This window comes from Coloeus monedula (genome assembly GCF_965178545.1).
Source record: "Coloeus monedula genome assembly, chromosome: 30".
NCBI classification, from domain to species: Eukaryota; Metazoa; Chordata; class Aves; order Passeriformes; family Corvidae; genus Coloeus; species Coloeus monedula.
Genome location: NC_138810.1, coordinates 3845694 through 3869369, shown reverse-complemented (window position 1 = coordinate 3869369; position 23676 = coordinate 3845694). Strand labels below are relative to the sequence as shown.

The window sequence follows — 23676 nt, the reverse complement described above, 5'->3', positions numbered from 1 at the left end:
CACAGGGGGTTTGAGGAGGGATAATCCTTTCCCTAACAGCCGACACCCCCCGAGCTGCACGCGCAAGGAATATTTAGGAATATTATTTAGGAATATTTAGGCTGAACCATTCTAAAGCCAATCCCAGGAGCACACCAGGGGCTGCAGCGGCGGCTGCGGCTTAGGAGGGCCCAGGAGCTGGGTGGTCTCCCCGGGGCTGCTCGGCAATTCCACGTCTGAAAACCCCCGGCGGCCGCTCCTTCCTTGCAGCCCCTTCCCCGTTCCCTGCGCCTCCAGAACAAAGGGCAGGAGCGGCGAGCAGCCGCCGCATACCAATGAGAGAGATCAATTTCGGTTTAAAGAGCCTGTTATTGGCGAGGGGGGGCCGCGGGTGGGAAGCCAGGTTTCAGTTTTAATTCTGAATTCCTCCGTTCCCCATCTCGGGAAGATTTACGCGGCTCGGCTCCCGCAGTTTATTTCCGAGCAGCGCCGCTGACTGCGAGCGTATGTACGGACATACATCAATTTAGTAAATGTGTGTGCCAGGCTGAGAGCCCAGCACGCATCTGCTGCTGCTCGGAGCCCGGCACGGCACGGGGAGGGGCGCGGGGGTTGGAAATGTCCTTAATTAGCTGCTTTCTGATGAGATCCCGTTGTCCTTCAGCCCCTGGCGCTCGCCGGGCTGCGGGGGCAGCCGGGATCGATGGCGCTGGCGGAGGAGAGAGCTCTTTGTTAGGAAAAGCTGCTCTTTTCCATGAGACTCCTCGCTCCAGACGTGCTGGAAATGCCCAAGGTCCGCTCCTTTCCCTGTGGCTGCCCCTCAAAGGCACCGTCCCTTCGGATCTTGGCCCTCGGGGAGGCTCCAAAGGGGATTTTGCTCCCATCCCGAGCGCTCCCAGTGTCCCGCGGCTCCTTCCCAAGGTGTGAGGTATTTTGGGTATTCTCCTCCCTATTTTTCCCCCTTTTTTTTGAAGTGAAAAGCCAGAGGAATAATAAACTATTGAATCTGCTCTCTGCAGGCCTCGGACCAGTGGGAAAAGCAGCCAAAGTCACCCGAGTTACAAAAATAAAGCCCCACACACGCAGGCAAGCTCTACCCAAGGGCTGTGCCTTTCACGAGAGCAGCCCCCAGTCCCTCCCAGTCCTCCCAGTTTGCTCCCAATGCTGTCACAGCCCCAGGCCTTGGCCTCTTGCCTTTTTTTCATCATCCTCAGCAGCTTTCTTGAACTCGTGCTCGAAGGAACTCGCCAGCTCGTTGAAGAGTCCCACCTCCTCACAGTTCTTCAGGAACCGAGTCGGGGTCGGAGTCTGATCTGGTTTGGGTTGGAACACCAAGAATTGCTCAGGGAGAGCCCAAAAAACCCCGCTTTACCCACCCCAGCCCTTCACTGTGAGCCCTGGGACACATGTGTGTCATCTTGGGGACAGCAAGTGACAGTTTGGAATGGGGAGAGTCACTTCTTGCTGGTTTTGTTTCTCTGGCGTTTATGGAAATAATCACTGGAGCACGAGGATTTCTGTGAATTCCAGGATGTGGAATTCCCGTCCCTCCCAGCCCGGGGTTCTGCTGGACAAGGACGGAAAACCGGGAGTCTGATCTCCCTGAAATCATAGAAAAGGGGAGTGATGAGAGGGGAAAGCAACTGACGGGAGCAGCCCCGGGCCAGGCAGAGCCTTTTCCCTCCCCGTGCTTGCTCCCATTCCAGAATCCCGGGCAGATTCCCTGGGAATGCTCACAGCCCCCGCAGCCATCCCCGCAGGACCGTTCACCACATTAACGCGGTGAGTCAGGATATCTCTGGCCACCACCCAGCCCATAAAAGCACAAGGAAACCTCCCTGCTCCAGCCAGCCTCGAATTCTGCCGGGAATCCCACCAAAGGATCCATCCCGCACAAAAACACCGGGATTTTCCAGCACAAGGAGCATCCCTGGGATGATTCAGCCTGACCTGCACGAAGCAGCCAGACTCCAAACCCTCCCTCTGCTGCGTTTGCCACTGAAGCAAAATCCCCCTCTGGGCATCCTTCTCTTCCCCCCCAGATCCCAATCCATAAAATCCAGGAACTTCATCAACCGAATCTCTCTGCAGGAGGTTGTTTTTCCAGGGGTTTAACAGCTCTCAGGGCTCGTTTGGGATCATTCCCTGCTCAGCAATGCCCTTCCGAGCCGCACAGATTTCCACGGCGGCACAAACAAAGCCTGGAACCTCTGTGGTCCTGTCCCTCCCCGAGCCGAACCCCAGGAACTGCAGCAGCTCCTGCCTCGCCCACAAGCGCCCGTTCCCACAAAAATCCCTCTCCCTGCTGCCAGAAGAAGGATTCTTTATGCCGTGGCCAGGTCCTGCTCCGGCCACACGGCCTCGGGAGCGGGGAGGGACAAGAAATCCCAGAGACAAAATGGTGGCTTAAAGCAACCCCAGGATAGATGGAATTTCAGGCAATAACGGGCCCGGATCTCAGTGCTCAAAGCCGGTAGGGGTTTATAGCCCTCACACCCCCCTCCCTGTGCCAGACACGCTGGGCCCGCACTGGGCTGGGGGGGTTTAGCTGGTCCTGAACTGGCCATGGTTAAATTGGCTTTGTTTGGGGTTTTTTGTGTTTCACCCCAGAGCAGCCCCTTGAGAACCAGCCCTGGGGAGCTGGGAGAGGGGCCAGAGCCTGTTCCTTGTGTTCCTGACGTGCTCCATCCCCTCATGCCTCACCAGGGAGAGGAATTCTGGCTCTGGGAGCTGTGGGGCTCACGGGGGATTTTGGCCCCATTTCTGTCCCACACCCCCACGTGCCCCCGAACGGATCCAGCAGCACTGACCCTCCCGCTGTGCTCCCTGTCTGCAAAGGGCTGCACCCAAACAAAAGTGACCCTCAGGAATCTGAGTTTCTGTCAGCTCCTGCTCCAGCTCCTCACCATCGCTCCCACGGAATGATCCCACTGGGAATGATCCCACTGGGAATGAATTCTCCCTCTGTGAGAGCCCTTCCCTGGGAGCAGCTTCCTACCCACAGCCACAGCTCACTGCAAACCCTCCAGAAACCAGCTGCATTCCCACTCCCTGCTTCAACGCCGCCTTTGGGCTGGACACAAACTGGGAAAAAGGCGCCAGGCTCCTGCAGCAGCTTTGTTTTCCCTTAAAAACCCTTCAGGAAGCGTTTCCCCTCTCCTTGCTCTCAGCAACAGCCTCCTCACCCAGCAGCGACACAAAAGGGACAGGAGGGACTCTGGAACCTGCCGGACAAAAATCTGTGGGGTTTGGGCTTCCCCCCCAGCTTTACAAAGGCAGAGCTCGGTGGGGCTTTAATTTATGAACTGCAGCTTCCTAAAAGCTCAGGAAAATTGACACCTGGGCTGAGAGGGGAAGCTGCTTTGTCAGGTTTGGTTCATCGTCCTCAAAGCAGAAACGTGAAAGCCCTTCTGGCCATAAATCCTCCAGCCTTTAATAAAAAAGGGCGAGAGCTTAAAAAAAAAAAAAAAAAAGAAATTTAAAAAACCCCCAAACCCCACAAAACCTGATACTACCATAAAAACAGAAAAAACTTGGAAGCCTCTGGCTTTCCTTCGCCCTGATTAAATGCAGATCACAGGAGGTTTTATGGGTTTTGCAGTGCATCTGGTCCCTGGCATCAATCTTGCCGGGCGCTGGCCGGGCACATACCTGCGATGATGACGGAGTCGGTGCGAGCGGGGCCGAATTTCAATGTCATCTCATGCTTGTGTTTATGAACCGCCAGGTGGTCCTCGTTTGTGAACCTCTGAAATGAAACAATTTAGAAAATGGGGAATAAATGCATTTTGTGTTTTACGGGGCCCGTCCTGCGCTGGGCGTGGGGGGAGACGCGGCTGGAGCGCGACCGCCGCGAGGGCTCCGCGGGGCTGGAGGGGGTGGGCGGCTGCGAAAGGGCGGTGGGAGCACAGGGTGCCAAGGGAAAGGCCTTCAGTGGGGGTTCTGGAGGGTGGGGGGCGAGGATTTCTAATGATCCGGGTTTTTTAGCGATGGAACGAGGCGGCGGCAGCGATGGAAGTGCGGATCCGCGCCGCTCGGAATTCTAAATTCCAACATTCCCACTTTGTTGCTGGCTGGGGAGCCGGGGAATTTGGTGCAATTGGGGCAACTTTTCCCGTGTGGGGTGAGGCAGAGCTGGCCCCTGCCTGGCAACACTACTCCGGAATTTTTACAGAGTGAGGACGGAGCCGACCCCACGTGGGAGGGGGAGCATCTCCCCCACCCCAAAATTCCACCTGCGGGGAGATGCGCAGAGTAAACCCCAGCCTTTAGGGAGGATTTGGGGAGGGTAAAAATCCCCCTTGAGAGCTTTGGGGCTGGCTTTGGGGACGAGAAAGGCAGACAAAGGGAGGGAGGGAGGGAGGGAGGGAGGGAGGGCTGAGGAGAGGGGGAGCGAGGCAGGGACGGGGTTAAAGCACAGCCCCATAAAGCCCGAGGATGGATTGCGTCTCTCCTAATAGACTGCGACAAACGGCGGCCGGGGCACGGCACCGCAGCATTTTTATGCACCCAGCAGCACCGGGCTGCTTCTAGAAAAGCGCTGCAGCAGCGGCAGCAGCAGCAGCAGCAGCGCATTCCTGCCCTTTTCCCCTTCCTCCCCTCCCTCTCCCGAGCATCCCAACCCAAACCCACCCAGAGCCACCTGTTCCTGTGGGGCTGCTCGAGCGTGACACCCCACTTCAGGCCTTTTCCCGGCTTTATTTATGGCTCTGTTGTTTTAGCAAATAAATCTGCGTTTTCCGAGCTGAGCGGAGGCAGGGGACGATGCCTCGGTGGCAGGGGACACCAAGCCATGGGGCCCCTCCACACCCAGCCCCTCCTCCCCTCGGCTCAAGGACGAGGGGGGCACACAAAGTGACCTTCAAAGCACTGCTCACAAGGTGCTTTGGCCGCCGCTCATAATTTGGGTTCGAATTTAAAGAAATCAGAGCTGGTGGGAGAAAAGCCAAGAGGTTTTTGCCTGTGGAACTCCAGGCACAGACTGAGCTCCATCTTTCCCAGCTCCGCTCCGTAACTAAACCTTAAATAAACCTGAAATAAAATTTCTCGACGGTTCAGCCAAAATCTGCCTGATCTGGGCTTTTTTCCTCCCCGCAGCTTCCGATCCCTCCGCTCTGCTCCAGCCTCGCCATAAACTCTTTTTTTCCAAGGAGCTTTTACAAATCCCGGTGACCCCCGAAAGGCTCCCGAACAAAGGGAAAGCGAGCGAGGGAGAATGGGCAGCACCGGTTCCGCATCGCCCTGGAAAGTGCCGGCGGAGGGCCCTGGAAGGGAAGGAACACCCACATTTTTCCATGGTTTTGTCCCAAAATCCCTGTTTCTTATAGGATTCGGCTGCCCGCGATGGGACATCAGTGGGATGGGGTGAACCGAGGGAAATAAACCGGGTTTTGTGCGGAGCGGCGGGGTTGGGATGAATATTTAGCAGGCGGGCGGCGTCGGAAATCCTGAACACCAGAGACAAGGGGGGGAAAAAATGAACAAGATGATAATTCCCAATTCTCCCGCTCCGTTTTGTGTTAAAGAAACGGCATTTTTAGGTCAGGCAGGGAAGAGTGAGAGGTGCAGAGCGGGGTCGTGTCTCTCCCAGCAGCCCCAGCCCAGCCTCGCCAATGCCGGGTTTATTTTAATCTTTCATTTTCCTTCATTGCCGGATTTTTTTTTTCCCTAATTTTTTTTTTTTTTTTTTCCCTGGCACTTTCGGTGCATCGGGTGCGCGTTACAGCTCTATTTAACATCTTTATGTGGGCTCACAGCTCGGGAGCTCTCTCCTTCCCTGCGCAGAAATGCTCACAGACACAATATATCTTTCTCCACACATTTCCAAACGCCGAAACCCAGAGGCTGAGTCTGGCACTTGGGTTCTAAATCATGTCATTTTACACGGAGAGGGGAAGCAGAGGGGGGAGACGAGGGGGGGAAGAGTAGGGAAAAAAAATGGAATGAGTTAAAGCCACAGCACTGGCTTTAATATTTAATCTCCTTCCATCAGCAGCTGACATCCAGCAGGGTTATTTCAGCTGCTATTTTGCGGGTGTCGGAATTAAAAAGAAGATGTTGGCTGTAAAGTCTTTGGGGCGAGGGACAGGAGCAGGGTGAATGCGCTGCCAGCCGGCCCTCGGGGTTTTCCACCCGGGAAAAAGGCTGGAACTGCCTCCTGCAGCCCTAAATTTGGCATTTTCCCTCCCCAGCGCGAGGGCCCTGCGGAGCCGGAGCCGCCGCGGCCGTCGGGGGTCGGGGCTCGGGCTGGATGCACCCGAAGGTGCCGCGGCTCCTGGGAGCCAAGGGCCCCTCAGCGCTCGGCACCCGCCGGGCTGTGACAGCTCCGCGGATAAATGTGCTCGGCTCAAAGGCCTCATTTAATGGCACACAGCGCTTCCAGCTGGACCCACCGGCGCAGCGGGGCTGAGGCCCGGACCCCCAGGCGGACAGGAGGGGATTTTTCCAGCAGTTTAACAAGCACAATGTGGGGAACAAGGGGTTGATTGCTCGGGGTTCGTCCTGATTTTTGGAGAATCTGTGTTTGGTGCAGAGGGGGGGTCAGGCGAGCGCCGGAGCTGCCACAGGATGGGGGATCCTGGAGCAGGAGCTCTCCCGGCAGCTCCAGCTGGTTTTTAACCTTGCTGATGCTGCTCGGAGCCCATCACCGAGCCCCTCCCCTGGCCAGAGCTCCCTGTGAAACAGCCTGGGTGTAGCTACAGCAGCGCAAACGTGCCCCGTCCCCTGCCGGACAGCCTGGAGGGCTGGAAGGGCGAGGAGCCAACGCTGCCTCCCCCACGCTCATCACGGGGCGGAATTAACGAGCTGTCAGCACCGGGGAGCCTGAGCCGCTGCTCCGGCTTAACTCCAGCACTGGAGGCACCGTGCCCACCGGGCTGGAGTCACCGTGCCCACCGGGACACTCCTGACACGGTGGGGACACAAAAGGGACCAGCGGCAGCCAGCACTGGGGTCACCGTGCCCACAGGGACACAAAGAGCAGCAGCAGCCCGCACTGCGGAGCGGGAGGGAAATGATGCAGTGCATGCACGAGCTGAGCTCAAAGGCACCGGCTTTAAAAGCAGCCACCCTCTGGGTCCGGGTTTCGCTTCCAAAATCCATCCTTGCGCTCCCCACAGCCAGGGGTGAGAGTCTGGGGATGTCCTGGGGTCTGCCTGGCTCTGCTGGCCCAGCCGGGGCGAGGGGCAGGGCACCCACGGGGCCGGGAGGAGGGCAAGGCCATGGCCCTGGGGGGGTTGGACCTCCTGGCCCCATCCCGGCCCGTCCTCCCTGCTCCCGGCCCGCTGCCCACGGCCCATCCCTCAGACTCCATGGATTTCCAGGCTGCAGAGACATTCCCTGCCCCTTTCCAGGCTGTACAGACACCCCCTGCTCGCTCGGCACAAGCGCGGGGTAGCTCAGGCGGGGCCGGGGTGCCCCGGGGACCCCAGGGTGGCTGTCCCAGGGTGAGTGATGTGACCCCCGGTGCTGGCTCCATCTCCCCCATCTCCCAGCTGAGCAATGCTGGGATAATTCCCTCCCTGGCTGCGCGGATTAATTCGCTAATGTGCCTAAAGTGCCCCGATTCAGGAGTGATTCACGGCTGGAAAGGCCGGGGGGAACATCACAATTACCCGAGGCCCATTTCCATGGGAAGGGAGGTGTCGGGATGAGGAGGGAACACGGCAAAGACTTGGTGGTTTGAGAGAATTCAACAACGCACGGACAGATTGTCTCGTTTCCACCAGCACGGGAGACAAGAGGCGCAGATTTGGGAGCCGTCTCCCCCCGGAGGGTCCCCGGTGGTGCCCAGCAGCTTCCAGAGGAGCTCGGAGCCTGCTTGGGAAGCTCGTGGTTGTTTTCCACGCAGCAGCCGAGGTCACCGAGCGCTTCTGGAAGGTGCCGGCAGCAGCTGGAGCAGGGACGGGAAGAGGCTCCCGATCCCCAGTCCTGATGGAGGATGAAGGATGAGGGGGGAAGGTTTAGAAGGATCAGCTCAGGAAGGAAAACCAGACCGGGAATTGCGCTTGGAGAGCTCGGGCTCCACAGCGGGGTCGTTTTTCACAATCCAGGGAAAAGCTGCAGGAGAGGAAAAGCTGGGAGCGGTGACCCCCCACACTCCCGGCAGCTCTGCTGGGTCCTGCTCCACACCGGGATGCACAACCCCGAGCATCCCGTGCCTTTCCCGAGCCACGGGCCGCAGGAAAAGCCAATTCCCTCTGGCTCCGTGAAACCTGGAAGGCTCCAGGCAGCTGCAGGGAGGGAGCCCTCGGTGCATTTTGTGCCATTTCCCCCCCTGCAGCTGCCCCCAGCTAAAACTGCAGCGAGATTTAAACCCTGAAATGTTATTTTTGGCTCTGGCGACTCCAGGGACCCTGTGGCTCTGCCTTTCCCTTTAAAACCCTGCTCCCTGCTGCCCCGTGATTGATTCCCGGTCCTTCCTTGTGTTAAAAAAAAAGGGAGGAATAAGAATAATAATCAGAAACTCTAGGCAGCCCTGGGTGAGGAATCTCCGGCCCAGCAGCCCCACAGAACATTGTGCAAAGCACCAAAACTGGGATTTCCCCCCTTTTTTTCTTGTTTGCTCAGAATTTTTTTCTTTTTGGTAGGATACTCCCCAAACTTCCCTGCAATTTACACAAAGAGTTAAGCGGGTTCTGGTTCCCATCCCATCCCACCAATCCTCCTTGGCCAGAAGGGCAGAGCATTTAACTGGGAGTAGGTAAATAATTTCATTTACATTTCTATGGCTTCGCTTATCCCAAAGGGCTTCTGAGGCACGCGCCCCTCCTGGAATGCAGGTGTTTGGGCAGGGGGGGAAGGAACCATCTGGCTGAGTACGTGAGGAGCCAAGGACGTCCGGGGCAGAATCCTCCAGAAACTCCGGATTCCACGTCCCTTTTTTTTATTTTCCCCTTGGATTTCAGTCAAATCTCCCAGGTGGGAGCAGACACGAACACCACGGAGCAGAGCCGGGACAGAAATGCCAGGAACGGGGTTATCCCGGTGGGCTTTGACCCGGGTTATTGGGCACCATTCACCACCAAAGCCAAGGAGCCTCCCGAGGTCTGGGCTTCGGGAGAGGGGCGCAGGGAGGGAAGGAGCAGATGGAGGAGTTGGGCTATGGAACACCTGGGACGGGAACGGTGCCGTGCTTTGTCCTGGGCACACAGCCCAGGAGCCCCGGGAGGGCTGCGGGAATTGCAGCCCCAATTGCCTCCGGGCTGGAATCACAGGGATACAAACCCGAACTGGTTCCCAAATCTCCACTGCGTGAGAGCAGGGAGGGTTTCCTGCGGCACCGACCCCGCTCGGGGGGGACGGAGCTCATCCCACGGAGCAGATCCCTAAAAGCCGGCGGGGACAAAGCCCGAGCAGCGCCGGGTCCCGGGAATGCAGCGATCCCCGCTTTCCACACGGTGGAGCATTCTGAAGCGCCGCTTTCCTTTCGATGCGAGCGCGGGTGATTAAAAGCCGTGCATTAATTACCGCTGCCACAGGAATTAAGGGGAGAGGCCCCGCGGTAATTAACGGGGTGAGCGAGGGGGTGGAGCGGCCGCGGGAGCGTCAGCGGCTCCAGAGCCCGAGCCCGGCGCGTCCCTCGGGATCGCCGGCTCTGGATGTGAATCCCCACCGCAGCCCCGCTCGAGTCCCCGCAGCGCCGCAGCTTCTCGCTGTGACCTTGGGCAGCCACCGATCCCCGCGGAGCCTCCGTCCTCCCGGGCCGCTGCGAGCGGAGCGACCCCAGCCCAGTGACCAAGGCACGGCAGCTCGGCGCTCTCCTGCGGGCTCCGGGCACAGGGACCGAGGAGAAGGCGCGGGATGAGCGGAATTCCTGCCCTAGGGAAGAGAGCGGCCGGGCCGAGTAGTTCCGTGGCGTTGCAGGAGGAAAATTAGGAATTATCGGGAATTATGCAGCTGCTGGTGGGTTTTCGGGGGACGCTGCTCATGTGGGGAGAGACTCGTGAGCCCCTGGTACAAAAGACTGGGTGAAAAAAGAGAAAAAAATAAAAATAAAATCAAATCCCCCTCTAAGGCTTCAGCTCTTCCTGCTGTCCCCTGCTGCTCATTCAGTGTCACCCTCCTGTCCTGGACACCCGACAGCTCCTGAAGGAATAATCCGGGAGCTTTTCCCAGAGTTTTATCCTTCAGCAAACAAACAAACGGGGGGGATTTAGAGTGCGAGCGAAAGAATGCCAGGAAACTCTTGTCCCTGCACAACCCAGGAACAAGAATGGAAGTGTAAAAATAATTAAATCCGAACCAGAGTCCATGAATTTGCCGCATCTCCGTGCCCCAGGAGGCTGCGGAGGGATGGGAAAACGCCTCTGGAAAGGGGGCACAGCCGGGAGAGGCTTTGGCAGCGGGTGGGACCCTGAGATGAGCTGTTCCAATTCCCTGCTCCCTGCCAGGCTGGCATCCTGGAATTCAGTGGGAATTCGGGGTGAGGGCAGAGCCCTGCAGCCCACAGGGCACCTGAGCCATGGAAAGGGAAAAGGACAAAAGGGAAACTGAGGCAGGACAGAGCCAAAGGCTGGATTTGGGATGCCCAGGGCAGTGTGACAGGACAAGGGGCTTGGGTGGTGCTGTGGGAGCTGCCGCGCCAGGCAAAGGGACTCCAGCCGCTCCCTCAGCTCCAGTCCAGCCCCTTCCCGGCCATTCCCAACCCCATCTCCCCAGGGCTGGTGGAGGGGAGGTTCCATCTGGTGGCTCTCCCCTCGGAAGAGGCCCCACACCACCCCCCCGCACTCACCATTGTCTCAGAGCTCCCCGAAAAACGACCCTAAAACAAATCCTAACACAAAACTCGGCTCCAAGGGGATCCGGCTCTGCCCGTGCGCGCTGGAAGCGCCAGCGTGACTCAGCCTTGACCTTGGAACGCCACCACAATCACACGGAGGATGCCACGGCCCCATTCAGCTTTTTAGGGCCCTGGAATGGTGATTTCCTTCAATTCAGCGCAATATTGGGAATGTGCCCACCCATTCACGGAGCACGAGCCGCCGCTGATGGCTTTATCGCCTGGAAAAGGGGTTTTTGTGGATTTATCTCCCGGGGAAGCTCCAGCAGCAGCAGCAGCTGCCTGGGAAGGGCAGCAGGTCAAATGCAAAGAGAATTCAGGTCACTCAGAGCTTTGGGGTTTGTCCCCTTTAATCGGTGGCATGGAGGGAAAAGCTGCAGGGAAGTGCCGACCCACGGATCCCGGGCACGGCTTAAACACAGCCCAGAAACGGGGAGAGGGAATTCCTGAAGGGTGGGAGATCACCAGGGGAGAGGGACAAATCAGGGGGTGCAAACTGAGATTTGTGGGTCCTTGGGAACAACAGGGATATTCTGGAAAGGAGCTGCAGAAATCCCAGGGGATTCCCTCCGGGCTGCCCAGGGGAGCTGTGGCTGTCCCATCCCTGGAAGTGTCCCAGGCCAACCTGGGATGGTGGAAAGTGTCCCTGTCCCTGAACAAGTCCTGTCCTCACACCCCTCCTCACCCAGCCCTATTTATGGAGCTCCCAGACCTTTTCCCAGAGCTCCATTTCCCACCCTGCAGCAGTTCCCTTCATTTTCCTCATTTCCAAAGCACCAAAAATTTTCTGGCAGTGCCATCCTCAATCCGTGTATGAAAACTCATTTTCGTGCCTCCCCCTGGAGATTTTGGCCAACCTGCAGTTCCCTTCCCTCCTTCCCTGCCCCTGCTTCCCACATCCAGCCGCATTCCCGACTCCTGCCTGCGCCGAGCCGTCAGCACTGCGGTAATTAAAGCTTTTAAAAAAGGAGAGGAGCAGCAGCAGCAGAAAAAAATCGGCGTTTGCCTCTTTTTGCCTCTCGGAAGAGCCACCTGTTTTATCGGAATGGGGATTTATGGGCACATTAACGCGGAGCTGCTGCTCCCACCCTGATGAGGTTCTCAGTGACCCTCTTCTCCCTGGAGATTTATGACTTCTCCCAGCACACTCCCATGCCCGACTCCATCCTGCAGCTCCTGGATTGCTCTTTCTTCCCCCAAAATCGGTTTGCAGAAGGGACTGAGTTTTCCCAGCCAGTGGGGTCAGGTTTTTGTGGCAGAGGCTGTTTGCCTTTATCCCATTTTTTTCCATGAGGGGACTCACACCGGGAGGTTTGAGCTGACCCTGTGATGGATGAGGCTCGGGGAGCAAACACTGACATGATCCCGACAAAATTCCGAACAAAAGCTGGAGCCTCCCAGCTGCACTTTGCTCCCAAATCCCCCCCTGGCTACCCCAAACCCTTCCCCCTGCAGCCCCCGACAAAACCGAGCAGATAAAATCCTCAAGTGCCCGGAAAACCTTTCCCAGCAGCTTCCCCCACATCCCAGGGCGAGGTGAGGATTCAGTGATGTGGAAACACAAAGCCAAGGTCACCAAAATCGCATCCTTAAGGGGTCTGAGCCATTTTTCCCGCCCACGTTTCGGGCTGCAGGTAATAAAATCTCACACGGAGCAAAACGCATTGAAATTCTCCTCCGGAGCTCTGCGAACGTCGCGGTTTGCAGCAAACGGCAGCCGAGCCTCGGACAAGGAGACAAGAGAGGCACAGAGGTTCTAACACCAAACCACGGGCAGGAATCGCCTCCCCCGGCCACGGAGCCACGGGCCGGGGCGCATTCCCGTGGGGAATGAGCAGGCTGGCTCAGGAGCAGGGTTAGAAGGGAACTGCAGCGGTGCTGCGGGGCAGGGAGAGCTCATAGCCGAGCCCTGGGCACTGCGGGGAGCTGGGAAGGGCTCATTCCCAAATCCCTGGCACTCCAGGACACCGGGAAGGGCCCACACCGAGTCCCGGGCGCTCCGTGGCACCGGGAACCCCTCCCGCGGTGACTCTGCCGCTGCCAGGGCGGCAGCAGCAGCAGCGGGGACAGGCGGGAGCCTCACAACAAAAGGGAAGGCAAGGGAAGGGCAGAGCCGGCACGGGATCGGCGGCTCCTTCCATTCAAGCCTGGCCTGGATCACTTAGAGCCCTCCTTTGGGTGCTTATTCTCACAAATGAGGGGTTTTGGAGACGGAACCGCTCACCCCCGTCCGGAGCCGATGCTGAAGGGGTCTGAGCAGCCAGGGCTGACGCTCTGAATTCCCGACGATTATTCCGGTGACCATAAACGCCCCCCCGGCCACCCCGGCCCCCGCCACGCCCCCGCCTCCCGCCTCAAACCGCAGCCACGCACACATTCCCCGTTTATAAATATCCCGGAGGGAAGCGGCCAAAACCCTCTGCCGGTGCCCCAGGGGCGATCCCAGCCCGTCCCCCGCCCGAGGGTTTTGTTCGGCAGCGCTGAGATGCGCCCGCAGCTCGTCCTGCGCTGCCGCAGAGCTCCCCCAGCACAGCCCAGCCCAGCCCAGCCCAGCCCAGCCCAGCCCAGCCCTGCTCGCACAATTCTTTATTGTCTGCATCTTTATTCCCAGGGGGAATTTTAGGACTTTAATGTTTTTATTGTTTTAATCCGGCATAAAAAAAGAAAAAAAAAAAATCACTTGAGCTCGACAGCTGGGCCGAGCGCTCGGAAGCCGCGGTGCTTGAGCAGGTGTTAAACACGCGCTGCTGCTCCGAGATTTAGGGAGGTTTGAGAGGGGCGGGATGAGCCCGAGCCGAGCTCAGCCTCTCCTGCCCCGCGTTTCGCTTTTCTGCCGCTCACCGCGAACGTGCTTCGGCCAAAATTCAACCCGAACCCGCGCGGGGCTGACCCCGCTCGCCGCCTTCGGGACGCGCCGGGTCTGCTCTTTAAGAAAAAGCCCCAAAGGTGCTTTTTTCCCTCTGTTGACCCCTCCATGCCCAGCCCTTTGTGGAGGAGCATCGCCAGCCCGGAGCATCCACCCCGCTGCTCCCGGTGCTTCCATGCCCCCTGTATCGACCCTCAACAGCCCGACCCGAATCCCGACCCTGAGGAAGGTTCTCGCACAGAGCAGCGAGAAACTGAGGGGGGAAATGTGAGCCCAGAACGCCCCGAAGTGTAAAAAAATCGCCTGAGTAGGAATCCCGCATCTTTCTCTAGAAACACAGGAATTAAAGGTGGTTTTCCACCCTGCTCCCAACATTTCCGGGCTCCGGGTGCTCAGGACACGCTGTGTCCTGTTTGCCCGTGGTCCAGCATTCCCAGTGTTCCCAGTATTCCCGCTGCCAGCGCCGGGAGAGCCGCATGGATCCCGCGGCTGCCGCAGAGGGGCGGAGCGGCCTCCGCCAGCCAACAAAGCATCCTTTGGAGAAAAAGGGAGGATTTCAGCTGCCAGAGCCGCGCCGAGCCCGGGCTGGGCTGAGACCGAGCAGGGAAGCGGCTCAGGATTTAAACCCCCGATTATTTGGGTGTTGAAATAAAACCAGGGCACAGGGCGGGGTCCAAAGGGAAACCTTCGAGTCCTTCTCCATCTCACAGAACCCCTCGACACCACCGGGGAAGGGGATAAAATCCCAGACACATTCCCCCACCTCCAGCTTGGGTTTTTTTAATCCTTAAGTGACAGCTTGGCCGGTTTTACACAAGAAGTTTACAGAAAATCCTGCAAATCCAGGCACCTTTTGAGGGCTGGATAAATCCTTTTCCTTCCCAGCCTTATCCCTGCTGCGATGCTGATTCTGGGATATCCATGATGCTGATAACGAGGTCTTTGTCAGAGCTGCTGCTCCGAGGAATAAGTGATTTGTTCTCGCAGTAAAATAAAAAGGATTTACAATTGTCTCAGAGCAGCGGGCAGGGAGCGAGCGGGGCTTCAAAACCAAACAGCCTTGACTTCAAAATACCGCGTTTAACATCGGGAAATATTGTACTTGCCAGGAAAACACCCCCAGCTCAGAGGAGGGAGGAAAAGCTCCAACCCTGAGGATTTGGCAGCTTTGGTGGCAGCTTTGGTTGCACTTTAAGACCCCTCCCTCCCTCCCCCAGCAACCTCCCGTCCTCCCCACTCAGAGCCCCATTTCCATGGGTTTTAGGGGGGATAACACACAGGTTCTGCAGTCCCTGGCAGAAACCAGCCCAGGCCCAGCTCCAAGCCATGCTCAGGCTCCAGCTTTGGTTCAGAGCAGTTTTCTGCTCCCCCCCCCCCCCCCCCCGAGCCCACGAGCACCAGAAGTGCCCGAGCCTGGCTCAGCTCCTGGCAGCACAATTTGCATTTCTGGGACACGGAGCTCCAGGTGAGGGCTGGGCCCAGCTCACTCCGCTCACAGCAGAGACTCCGTGGGTGTCAAAAAAGCCAAACAAGGAGCCACCCCCTGTGAGGGCACATCCGAGCTCCTTCTGCAGGGATTTTTGCAGCCCTGATCATGTTCCCAAAATAAAAGAGGAACCCTCTCTCCTCATTCCCTGCTGCTGCGGAAAGTGGAGACCATCCCATTAACTGGGAACAGCGAGGCTCAGCAGAAAAATACAAACCCCAAATAAATCAGAAATTTAAATCATTTGAAACCTGGCGGGGTCTGAGGAGCTCCAAACCCAGCTCGAGGGGTACAAGGATGAATAGTAAGCCCCGAGTAAAGCCCTGAGTAACAGCCATGAGTGCAGGGTTGGGATGCTCGCCTGGGATGCTCTCCTGCAGCCAGGGCAGGGAATGCTCCTCCTGCTGCCCTCGGGAAGTGCCCAGGAGCACCCCACCCACACAGACCCACGCTCACATCCCTGGCTGCTCCTCTGGAGCCCCGTGCTGGCTCCCGGCCCCTCTCCCCAGATTATTTACGGCTGCCGAGTCTGCACGTCCCCCTGGCACAGCAGAGGGCTCAACAGCCCAGCAGCTCTGCAAAGGGCCCGGCGCCTTCCCGCGATCCTGAGCCACCCTGAGGGCAGAGCCAGCCCGAGGGCAGAGACACCCTGAGGCCAGGGCCACCCTGCCCTGCCTGGAGGCCAGCACGGGGTCAGGACGGAGCCGCGCATCCCTCGGGAAGGGAGCAGGGAGAAGCCCAGCGAGGGCTCTGCAGCAGAAAAGCCTTTCCTGCAAGGACACTGCGGCGCGGAGCTTCCCGGCTCATCCCAGCTCATCCCGGCTCGTTCCCGGCTCATCCCGGTTTCCCAAGAGCCCTGAAGGCTGGGGCAGTGCTGGGAACACCAGGGCAGCGATCCCACGGCTCCTCATCGCCGCTGGGTCAGCCCGGGGGGACCAGACCCCTTTTCCTGCAGGGAATGGGCTCTGAAATCCGGGTCTGGTGCCTTCCAGAGCCGCAGGATCCGTGGGAAGCCAGCGGCTCCTCTGGCACCCGGGCTCCTGGTCGGAATTTGGAAAGCTGTCCGGCCCCGTCTCCGCGTGACAGACGAGGGTCTGTGGCCCACACGTGCTCCCACTGCAGAGCAGCGCCGGCGTTCCAAGAACTGCCAAGGAACCCCAGCCAGAGGAATGATAAAGATTTTAACTTACAGGAAATGCTGCTATTAAATAATATTTAAGTCTTAATTATATTTTAAACCAGCCATTTTAGAAAAAAAGAAGTTCTATTACGGTGCTTTTGTAGTTAAAGGTCTGTCAACATTTCCATTTTAAACCTTCATTTCTAGGGGGTTTATAATTTGGCCATAAAAATTCATTCTAGGCTGGAACTTGGCAAACAGGGGCTCAGCCTAGGAGCAATATTTTTTATTATCCAATTTGGTTTAAATTGGTTTGGCCGTTTTTAAGTTATAGGAGTGTAAAAAATAAACGTTTACTGGTTTCAGATGCCTTCTCAAGCTTATTATTATTCAAAATTAGCCTTCCCCCTCCCCACCTCCAAAAATACCTTGGGCGAGAGGTGGGAGAGATCATTGGGCTCTGCTGACAGTCCAGGAGTTACGGCTCAAATTAATTCCCTCCTTTTCCTGCCAACAACTGAAGAGTTCCTAGAGCCAGCCCCGCTCCCGCGCGGAGCCATTCCGGCCCTGCAAGGCCGGGAGCTTCGTGCAGCATCTGCCACTCGGTGCAGGTCCTGCAGCTGCCTGGGCCTTGGGCTGCCATCAATAATTAACTCCGAAACCTGCATTCCTGGGAAATCACGGGAGACCTGGACACGAGATGGTCCTTGGCAGGGTTTTCCATCAGCTCCCAATAAAAAGCTGCAGCTGGGAAGGAGCCGGGGGTGGGCAGCGAGGAATTCCTGAGCACAGAGCTCCAGGTTTTCCCTGGGTTTCAACAACGGAGCGGGAGGTTTATGGATCAGCCTCCAGACCCACCTGGGTGCTGTAGGGACGCGGCTGCGACGTGTCCCCGCATGCCAAGCACGGCTGAGGGGGAGCTGTGGCCCAGCACAGAAAAAAGGAGGATTTTATCGCTGCTCCACCGTTAAATTCCACCGGGTTTGAGTTAACATTGGGCTGGCACAGGGAGGGGCAGCAGCGCGGCTCGGGAGGGACTTCGGGGCTTGTGGGGGGAGGTTTGGCACTGCCTGGGGCACCTGCCAGGGCTGCAGGTGGGATGGGCACTGGGCTTGGGTCCCTGGGGACACGGAGCACCCAGCCCACGGTGGAGTGGGGTCCGGGTCACCTGGGGGTCCCGGAGCCAAGAGCACCGTGGGGTCCTCCCTCATGGGTGCTCTGATCGGCTCCCAGGGCCAGGATTGCCCCTGGCACTGGGGGAACTGGGCCCTTGCTGGCAGTGGGACAAAGCTGGACTAGGTACAGGCACAGCTCAGGAGCCACAGCTGGGAATCCCAAACTGGAAATCCCAGGCTGGAAACCCCGGAGCAGCCAAGGCCATGGGGACACGGTGCTGTCCCACAGCTGGAGTGGTGACAGGGTGAACTCCCTGCTGCTTGGGAAGGGGAAAGGCCATGCTTCCCCCCCCTCCATGCCCTACACAGGGAATAATCCATATTGGTTTGGATTATACAAGCCCCAAACCCCAGCTCAGCCAATGGCAGGAGCGTTTGGGGCCTCATCCATTACTGGGCAATGGAGATTTAAGGGATAATGGTCGTGGCAGCAGCGTACACACAGCAATAAACTGCTTCTGAGGTTGGTTAAATGCCAAGTGATGCTGAGGCCTGGACGCCATAAACATTATTTCTATTATATGACAAGATAAGAGGATACAATAAACCTGCGAGAAGGGGAAAAAAAAAAAATCATTTTCTGGCCCAGTGCAAAGTTCTGGGCTCGGCGTTTCCTGGATGCTGCTCAAGGCGTCACCTCCGTGCGAGGGTCCGGGGGGATGAACTGGTAAATGAAGGGGCTTTAAACAGCAAACGATTGTCTGAGGAAATGGCCTGGATAACTGGAGCTCTGGAATGAGGGCCGGAGGGATGATTTGTGTGCCCTGTAAAAGGGAAATGCTGCGCAGGGAGGGAGGGGAGGACCAGGCAAGCGGTGCTCCCTGTTAAATATACCCAATATTCCGGTCCTGCCGGTACTTTGGGCAGCAGGAGCGGCCACACAGTTTCATCAAGGAGGATATTCCTCCACAAGGGTGCTTTGGAGAGCCTGGAGCATCCCAAAGCCTTCAGGGCTGGTGTCTGCTGGGTCCCCAAGAGGGTTTGAGGCCGTTTTCCAAGAGGGGAGACGGAGCCAGTGGAGAAACTTCCCTGTGGCTCCTGAGGCAGCAGCTGGAGCCCCCTCTGGCTCCAGAGCTGTGCTCTGGGTGCCCTAATGAGCCAGCTGAAAGTTTAATTCCCTAATTAACGAGGTAGGGCTGTCCCAGTGCCCAAACCTGGGGAACACTCCCAGCCCCAGCCCTCCCTGCCCCTCAGCACCGGGAGCGGCCGCAGTCCGGAGGGTGATGAGCAGCACACGCCAGCCCGGATCGATTTCAGCACACGGATTCAAGGGAATCCTCGCTCCAGGCATCCCTCTGCGCCTTCCCGGGGCATTCCAGCTCCAGGGCCTGCTCCAGCTCCCTCCTGCCCTTCCAGGGGCAGGGACAGCTCCACTCCCTCCGCTCAGGGGGCTGCAAAAGGGGAACTTCACCACCTGTCCTTGCGGGGAAGGCGCCGGACACGCGACCTTGGCCGCGGAGCCTTTTTCCACGGCACGTTCCGAGTCAGCTGCGCCAGCCCGGCCCGGCTGCTGGGAAGCGATAGCTGGGAGAATCCCAAAATAACCCCCCCTGCAGCCCTGGCAACCCCAAACATGTTTACAGCCCGCTGCACCCCTGGCCATGCGGGGCTCACGCACACAGATCTGCTCGGCTATTCTGGGTGCCCTCTCCCCCTCCTTGCTGCCCTCAGCAGCTTTTCCTGCATGGAAACAGGGAAAAAAGGGAGGAAAAAGGGTTTGAGGCCTCAGAGATGGGGCTGGTGTCGGATACAGAGGGATGGAAGCAGCTGCTGCAGCAAAGGATTAAATGGGAAGCAAAATAATTTGATTTTATACTTTACACTAAAGGGGGAATCGGTGCTGGTTTCACAGAGCTCTCTTTGGTTCTGCCAGTCCCTCTCCTCCTCCCATCCCAGCGAGCATCGGAGGAGGCTGATCCCAAATTCCAGGGAGCAAAAAAGCGACTGGGCACCTTGTCCCGCTGTCCCCGCCGAAGGGACACCCAGGGGCCCGTCCCAGTTTGCTCAGGTGGCACCAAAACCCCTCAAAAACAGGGAACACCCAGGAAGCTCAGCTCAGCCAGGATCAGCTTAGGATGGGGTCTGAGGGGTGAGCAGGGCTTGGCAAGGCTCTGAAACCTTCGGGGTGGGGCTCAGGTGCAGCACAGGGGAGAAAGGCCAACACTGGGGGGACACTGGGATTTCCAGTGGGAGCTCTGTGGGTTCTTAAAGGATGACCTGATCCAGGAAACACCTGGAATTCCGTGGGGGGCATCCTCTGCCCTACAAACAAACAGAAACTCCATCCCCAGCCTGGAAATCAGGCCCCACTTTTCCCCCAACCAGCAAAACCCATTAACCACCCTCAGAACCACCTCAGCCAGGGCTGTGGCGGATTCTCCACCCCTGGGAGAGTTTCCCATCGAGCCGGGCTGGATCATCCCGTCCCATCCCTGCTCTGTCCTGAAGGACGTTCCGGGAAAAGCGTCTGCGAGGTCAGGCTGGATCCCCATGAATCATCCCGCTCGGAATTACCAGGATTCCAGCATTTCCATATTAACATGAAGAATTGTCAGAATTACCCATAAGCAGCAGGCTGGAACAGCCAGAGGAGGAAGCAGCCACCTTTAGATGTCATTTGTGGGAGATTGTGGGAGATTAAATTTAAATACATTGTTGTTTGCCTTAATTGCTTGTTTGAAGCCGGTTTTAGGGCCGTGTGATTGAAGGGCTCACACCATTAAGTGCTCAAACACAGCTAATACATTTTATAAATGGCCTGCACAATTTCACAGGCAAAGAAGTTTCAGATAAAAAGCAGCCTCCAAAAAAAAAAGAAAAAAAAAGGCAAAAGGAGGAAGTTCACCTGCAAGAGGGGAGGGAAGGATCTGGGTGAGGCTCCTGCCAGAACAACCAGAAAGCTGGGAAACCCTAAATATGTGGTTTTGAAGTCCTCAGGAGTTCCCAGATGAAGGTTTTGACTCATTTTTGTGCTGTGAAAAGAAAGAGCAGCACGGATCCCTCACAGAATGCTCCCTGGGGATGCAGAATTCTCTTTAATTTCAGTTAAAGCCCCACAGAAGGCACGGAGGAATTAAACAAACTGAAGAACTGGACACACACAGGGGCCTTGGGATTGATTATTGTTCCCAAATCAATCCCAGTTTTGCAGCCAGGAAAGCAGGGTGAGCACATTACTCAACACCTGACTCAGAGCCACAATTTCCCCCCAAAAAAGGCATTTTGAGGTCCCAGTGCTTCAGAACAGGGATTTGGGAACAACCCCAAATCCTGCTGGGCTCTGCACAGGGCTGCACTTCCAGGGCAGCCCCAGCTTCCAGCAGATCCCATTAAATCAGCAGGAATTCCCTGATCCCCCAGTTCCTCCCAGTACCAAGGGCCAGAGAGCCCCTGAGCTTAGTTTTGGGCTGGCACCGTTTTCCCTGGAAATGAGAGGAAAACAGGATGGGGAGGAGTGACTGGAGGAGGATGTGCCTCCTTCACCTCCCTCATCCAGAGAACTCCGCAGCGGCTCCAGGGAGGAGAAAGTCACAACGGGTACGGAAAAAGCCCCATCCCAAAATAGCGTTTTGGGGACCATTTACCACAGCCCATCACCTGTCACATTCCCAGCTGCTCCAGAGGAGCAACTCTGAAGCCTCCTTGCCCTGGAGGGGTTTGGATCCATCCTCTGGGAGCGGAATTAGCGGAGCAGGCCCAGGGGAGGTCGAGTCACAACAATCAGCCCCCAAACCACGCAGGGTTTGCTGAGAGCTCAGAGCTCACAACCAGGATTTACACCCTGCAGATCCCGGGATCTGACTGCCTCCTGGGACCCCACAGAATGGCACCTTGGAGCGCTCTGGCTCCGGGACAGAAGGGCCCAAATCCCGTGGGATCGTACCTGTCCGCAGCCCGGGGCGCCGCACACGAAGGGCCTGTCGTCACCCATCCTTCACAGCAGCCTGGAGGGCAGAGAAGGGGAGAGAAATTGTTAAGCGAGCCCAAAAATCCCCACCAGCACCAGCAGGAGCTGCCCCTCTGCTGGGATATCGTTTATCAGCCCTGGGATAGGAATTATTCCAGCCCCAGTTTAGGATTTGGGAGGGACTGGGGGGGTTTTACAGCTGGAAGGGAACCTGGAAAGGTGTGGGAGCTTCCCTGGGCTCCCAGCACAGCCCAGAGGGTTACGGGAGCTTCTGCAGCTCGGTGTCACCTCCTGCAAGGTGGGCACAACGCTCAGCCCCTGAGGAGGAGCGGCAGCAAAACCCCCCCAGCACGGCCTGATCTGCCCTCCCGGGGTATTTACAGGATCAGGGAACATCCTGGGATCCACGAGGATCATCGACCCCAGCCCCTGGCCAAGGCCGAGGATCCCCGCGCACAAACAAATCAGCAGCGACAGTGGCAATCCGCAGGAAAACAAAGTGCGAGCGAGCCGCCGTCAAATAAATCCACGGCCTCTCTCTGCACCGGTTATATTTTCAATGGGAGAGAACTAAAATTTGTCATTTAATTAATTAAGGGATTATAGGAGTGGTGCTCCGTTTTACAAGGCAATAATCGGGCTCCCCAGTGGGTAAACTACAAGGCTGATGGCAGGGGCAGTTTATCACGGATTACAGCCAAGGATAACAAAACACTCACTCCTATTATGCTACAAGTGAAGCCATTCTTATTAATAAAAAATAAGAGTAAATAAAGCAAACCCTCCCTCTCCAATCTCGAATTCAAGAAATAACGGCTCCCTCCACCCACTGATACTTTTACAGCAGGATTTTAAGAAGCTCTAATAAAGCAAATGCTCCCTGGTCGGGGGGTTGCTGTGGGAACACACTCGGGGCTGCTCCGTGGGGCTTCCAGCACCTCCTGCTCCCAGTTAGGAGATGCTGGGAGATGCTGGAATGCCAGGAAGGGACGAGGAGTCTGGGAGGAGAAGGGTTCTGCACTGGCAGCCCCGAGGGTGGGGAGGAAGGGCTGGTATTTTTAGGAGCTCTGTGAGAAAGAGCTCCAAGAATGCGGCTGGGGGAGCGGCAGGAGCGGCCCCTCCTGCTGCCAGGGAAAAGGGATCAATTAGCTGCTTAGAATGAGAAAAATTGGTTATTTTCCTACTGCAGGAGGTGAATTCCCTCCCCTCAGCCCCAGCAGCAAGACCCAAAGGGTGGTGAGAGAGGAGCTGTGATCCCACAGGAACAGAGGCAGAGACGTCCCTGGCGCTGGGCTGGGTCTGGGTTTGTGTCTGGATTTACGGAGTCAAACCCCGGGGCCCATGCAAACAGGAATGGGGATAAACGTCCCTGTCACCAGCAGGAACTGGGATAAACGTCCCTGCCACCAGCAGGAATGGGGACAAACGTCCCTGTCACCAGTGGCACGGGCTGGCAGCCGAACCCCTGCCTGGCCAGGGGTAACAAAGGCACCCAAACATCAGGAACGGCCCCAGAAAAGCCCCAAAAGTGACACAGGGCACAGACCTGTCCTCACCACCAGCATGAGAACTCCGTGCTCTCCCTGCCTCGTATTTACACTTTTGCCAAAGCCCTCTGAGGAATTCAAGCAGCAGGAAAACCATCCTGCAAGCCATGGCACCTCGGCTGCCTCCCAGACAGGACAAAAACCAGAACCGGGACAAAACACAGGGCAAAAAGCTCGGTTTCCTTGAGCTGGAGCGCCAGGAGGATCCTCTCATCCCTTGAAGCGAGGTTCAGCTGCTGGCTGGCTGCAGAGTACGAGTGGTGCGTCCACACGGGCGCTCAGATTTATGTCACATTTAGCCAGGATAAATTGCGTCCATAAATTCCGCCCTTAAGAAGAGGCCGGGTGAGGAGCTGATTGGATGCTGGGAGCACATTCCCGGCCCTCTTCCGGCAGCCCTGGGATGATATTTCACTGTTTTGATGGGTTTTAGCGCATTGGACACGGCCGGGGAAGGAGGAAACGCACCGACAGATTGGTCACACGGCCCTGACAGGGTTGGGGGAGCTGAGGGGAATTTTCACCCAAAGCAGGCCTGGATGGGGATTCTTCCCTCTCCTGACCCACAAAGATCACCTGGAGCTGGCTGGAAATGACCCAGAGCGTGTCCCAGCCCCCTCAGAGCCCCTCTCCTGCAGCCCCTTCCCCAGAGCAGGAGCTGTGTGTCTGCTGTGGTTTCAGACGCCCAAGGGACCTTCTGATCCCCTCCGCATCTCCTTCCCACCTTCAGCTGCAGCAGCTCTAACTCCTCCCCACAGCAGCAGCTTCTCTGAAATCAAAATCTTAGTTTTACCCACCTAAAAGGGCTCTTGGGGC

General features: G+C 57.3%; 1 protein-coding gene across 1 annotated transcript in view; it reads right to left on the bottom strand.

Moving 5' to 3' along the window:
- LOC309583302 (cyclic AMP-dependent transcription factor ATF-7) overlaps positions 1 to 23676 on the bottom strand; it is a 47720-nt gene that overhangs the window by 13963 nt on the left and 10081 nt on the right. The window contains exons 2-4 of the mRNA XM_082298931.1: positions 21290 to 21350; positions 3631 to 3727; positions 1174 to 1292 (exon numbers count right to left, since the gene is read on the bottom strand). Coding sequence (XP_082155057.1) covers positions 1174 to 1292; positions 3631 to 3727; positions 21290 to 21337 — 264 coding nt within the window. The 5' untranslated portion in view covers positions 21338 to 21350. The remainder of the gene's footprint in view (positions 1 to 1173; positions 1293 to 3630; positions 3728 to 21289; positions 21351 to 23676) is intronic.